This window comes from Brachyhypopomus gauderio, chromosome 3, assembly GCF_052324685.1.
Source record: "Brachyhypopomus gauderio isolate BG-103 chromosome 3, BGAUD_0.2, whole genome shotgun sequence".
Lineage (NCBI taxonomy): Eukaryota > Metazoa > Chordata > Actinopteri > Gymnotiformes > Hypopomidae > Brachyhypopomus > Brachyhypopomus gauderio.
This window is the reverse complement of record NC_135213.1, coordinates 24,198,930-24,201,429: the sequence shown is the minus strand read 5'-3', so window position 1 is coordinate 24,201,429 and position 2,500 is coordinate 24,198,930. Positions and strand designations below refer to the sequence as shown.

The following is a 2,500-nucleotide window of genomic DNA, read 5'->3' as shown; positions in this document are numbered from 1 at the left end:
CAAACGCTCCGCCCACGTCACCACAGCACTCCAGGAGGTCCAGGTTTGTGCAAGACTCTAATGTAATACTGCTGTTTTCTGCTGAAGCCTCACACCAATCACAGTGTCCACTGGGAGCGTTCACCATGAACAGAGACCACACGCAGCATTGATCTGAGCAGTTCTGGGACGTTCGTCATCCCTTGGTAAGCTTGGTTCTGTCACATGCTTTTAGTTTTTCTTAAAGGAGTGATTACAGTGGAAAGAGAGATGGCATGAGACTGAGGTGTGTGTGTGAGTGTGTGTGGGGGGGGGGGCACGGACAGACGGACAGATGGCGAGGGCTTACTAGGCTTCTTCACTTTGTTTGTCTGTGGCATGTCAGCCATCTTCTTCTTCAAGTAGGCCACCTTCTCCACCAGAGACATGAGACGCCCTCGGATAGTGTCTCCATCTATATCCCCCAGCTTATCGTCATCAATCTCTATACCTACACACACACGCACACACACACACACACACGCACACACACACACACGCACACACACGCACACAATGTTAAGGTGTCAAGGTGATGTCAGCAGGAAGGTCGTCTCCATCACTGTCTGTTCATTTCTTATGGTTAATCTATTTTAAATCTTTTTATGGTTACAATTTTAGCTCATTCTAGTACATTTTAATTGATTTATTCAGGATGATTACATTGTGACATTTTAGCATTCCTTATTTCAGTGATTCAGTGATTTCAGTGATTCAGACAAATTTAACAATGATCTTAGAGAGGGACTACAGTTATAGACACTACCAAACCCTTTCCCCATGAAAGGATGTGTTTGTAAATGAAGAATATAGTACTGAAACTTCCACTATAAAGTTCAGAAAGAGGGACAGAATCATGGGGAAATGGCATGAAGAATGTGTGTGTGTGTGTGTGTGTGTGTGTGTGTGTGTGTGTGTGTGTGTGTGTGTGTGTGTGTGTGTGTGTGTGTGTGTGTGTGTGTGTATGTGCGGGTGAGTGTATGTTTGTGTCTATGTGTGTGTGTGGGTGTGCGGGTGTGTGCCTGTGTGTGTGTGTGCGGCCTTGTGTGTGGGTGCGATTGTGTGTGTGCAGGTGTGTGTGTGGGTGCGATTGTGTGGGTGTGCGGGTGTGTGTGTGGGTGCGATTGTGTGTGTGCGGGTGTGCGCGTGGGTGTGCCGGTTGTGTGCGGGTGCGATTGTGTGTGTGCGTGGGTGTGTGTGTGGGTGTGTGTGTGTGAGCGTGGGTGTGCAGGTGTGTGTGTGTGTGTGTGAGCGTGGGTGTGCAGGTGTGTGTGTGTGTGTGTGCGTGGGTGTGCGGGTGTGTATGTGTGTGCGTGGGTGTGCGGGTGTGTGTGTGGGTGTGGGTGTGCGGGTGTGTGTGTGGGTGTGGTTGTGTGTGTGCGTGGGTGTGCGGGTGTGTGTGTGGGTGCGATTGTGTGTGTGCGTGGGTGTGTGTGTGTGGGTGTGCGTGCGCATGTGTGTGTGCGCGCACCACAGTGGGTCATGAGATCCTCGTGAAACTGCAGCAGCTGCTCTCTGATGTCGTCTGGACAAGGACAGTCCTGCTTCTCATTCTTAAAGCTCAATAGCATGTTAATCTGGAACACACACACATGTGCACACACAAACATTTGCATTCGCACACAAACACAAGAAAAATCCACACACATAAGCTGGTAAAAGTGACAGCATTGCACAATATCCCAGTGAAATATCAGAACCCTGTCTCTTTAAGATAAGGCTGCGTGGTGATTGGCTGCTGACCTGTTCCTGGGGCGGGGAGCGGAACTCTTTGGTTTTGCGGGCGGTGAGGGCAGCAGACATGTTGAGTGCCTGCATGACCTCGTTGTATCGAAAGCGCTGGTTCTCCTGCAGGTTGGCCACGAAGTCATCAGAGAAGGCCACCACTGCCTCAATACGGTGGCGTACCTGACAGTCACACAGGTACTGCAGAAGATGGCACATCTGAGGGAAGGAGGGAAGGGGAGGAGAGAGAGAGAGAGAGAGAGAGAGAGAGAGAGAGAGAGAGAGAGAGAGAGAGAGAGAGAGAGAGAGAGAGAGAGAGAGAGAGAGAGAGAGAGAGAGAACTAAGGTCGCTGTTCAATGTTTCTGCTGCTCTAAAGCACCTGCAGTATTCAACTTATAATTTTATTTATTTATTTTTTTAACCTTTACTTTAACCAGGCAAATCATGAAGAACATGTTCTTATTTACAATGACAAGTAGCAGAAGCTACTTGAAAGAACGGGGAAACACAAACAACACGAGAGTAAAAACAGTTAATCAGTTAAAACAGTTACAAATGTCAGTAAAAACATTCCTGATGCATCACTTAAATTCAGTAATTGGGATAAATCTGTAGTTTTAATGTTTTTGGAGGGTATTCCAGTCTTTTGCAGCTGATGCCTGAAAGGATAATAAACTGAGGGTGGTGTAAGTTTTTGGGATTTTTTATTGAATTTACGCAGATGACCTTGTATTGTATAGTACAGATACCGGTTGT

At 47.5% G+C, this 2,500-nt stretch overlaps 1 protein-coding gene across 9 annotated transcripts in view; it reads right to left on the bottom strand.

Moving 5' to 3' along the window:
* ryr2a (ryanodine receptor 2a (cardiac)) overlaps positions 1 to 2,500 on the bottom strand; it is a 188,237-nt gene that overhangs the window by 59,639 nt on the left and 126,098 nt on the right. For all 9 annotated transcript variants that reach the window (XM_077000565.1, XM_077000568.1, XM_077000567.1 and 6 more), the window contains 3 exons: positions 1,762 to 1,962; positions 1,490 to 1,595; positions 329 to 469 (listed from right to left, as the gene is read on the bottom strand). In XM_077000565.1, the coding sequence (XP_076856680.1) occupies positions 329 to 469; positions 1,490 to 1,595; positions 1,762 to 1,962 (448 nt within the window). The remainder of the gene's footprint in view (positions 1 to 328; positions 470 to 1,489; positions 1,596 to 1,761; positions 1,963 to 2,500) is intronic.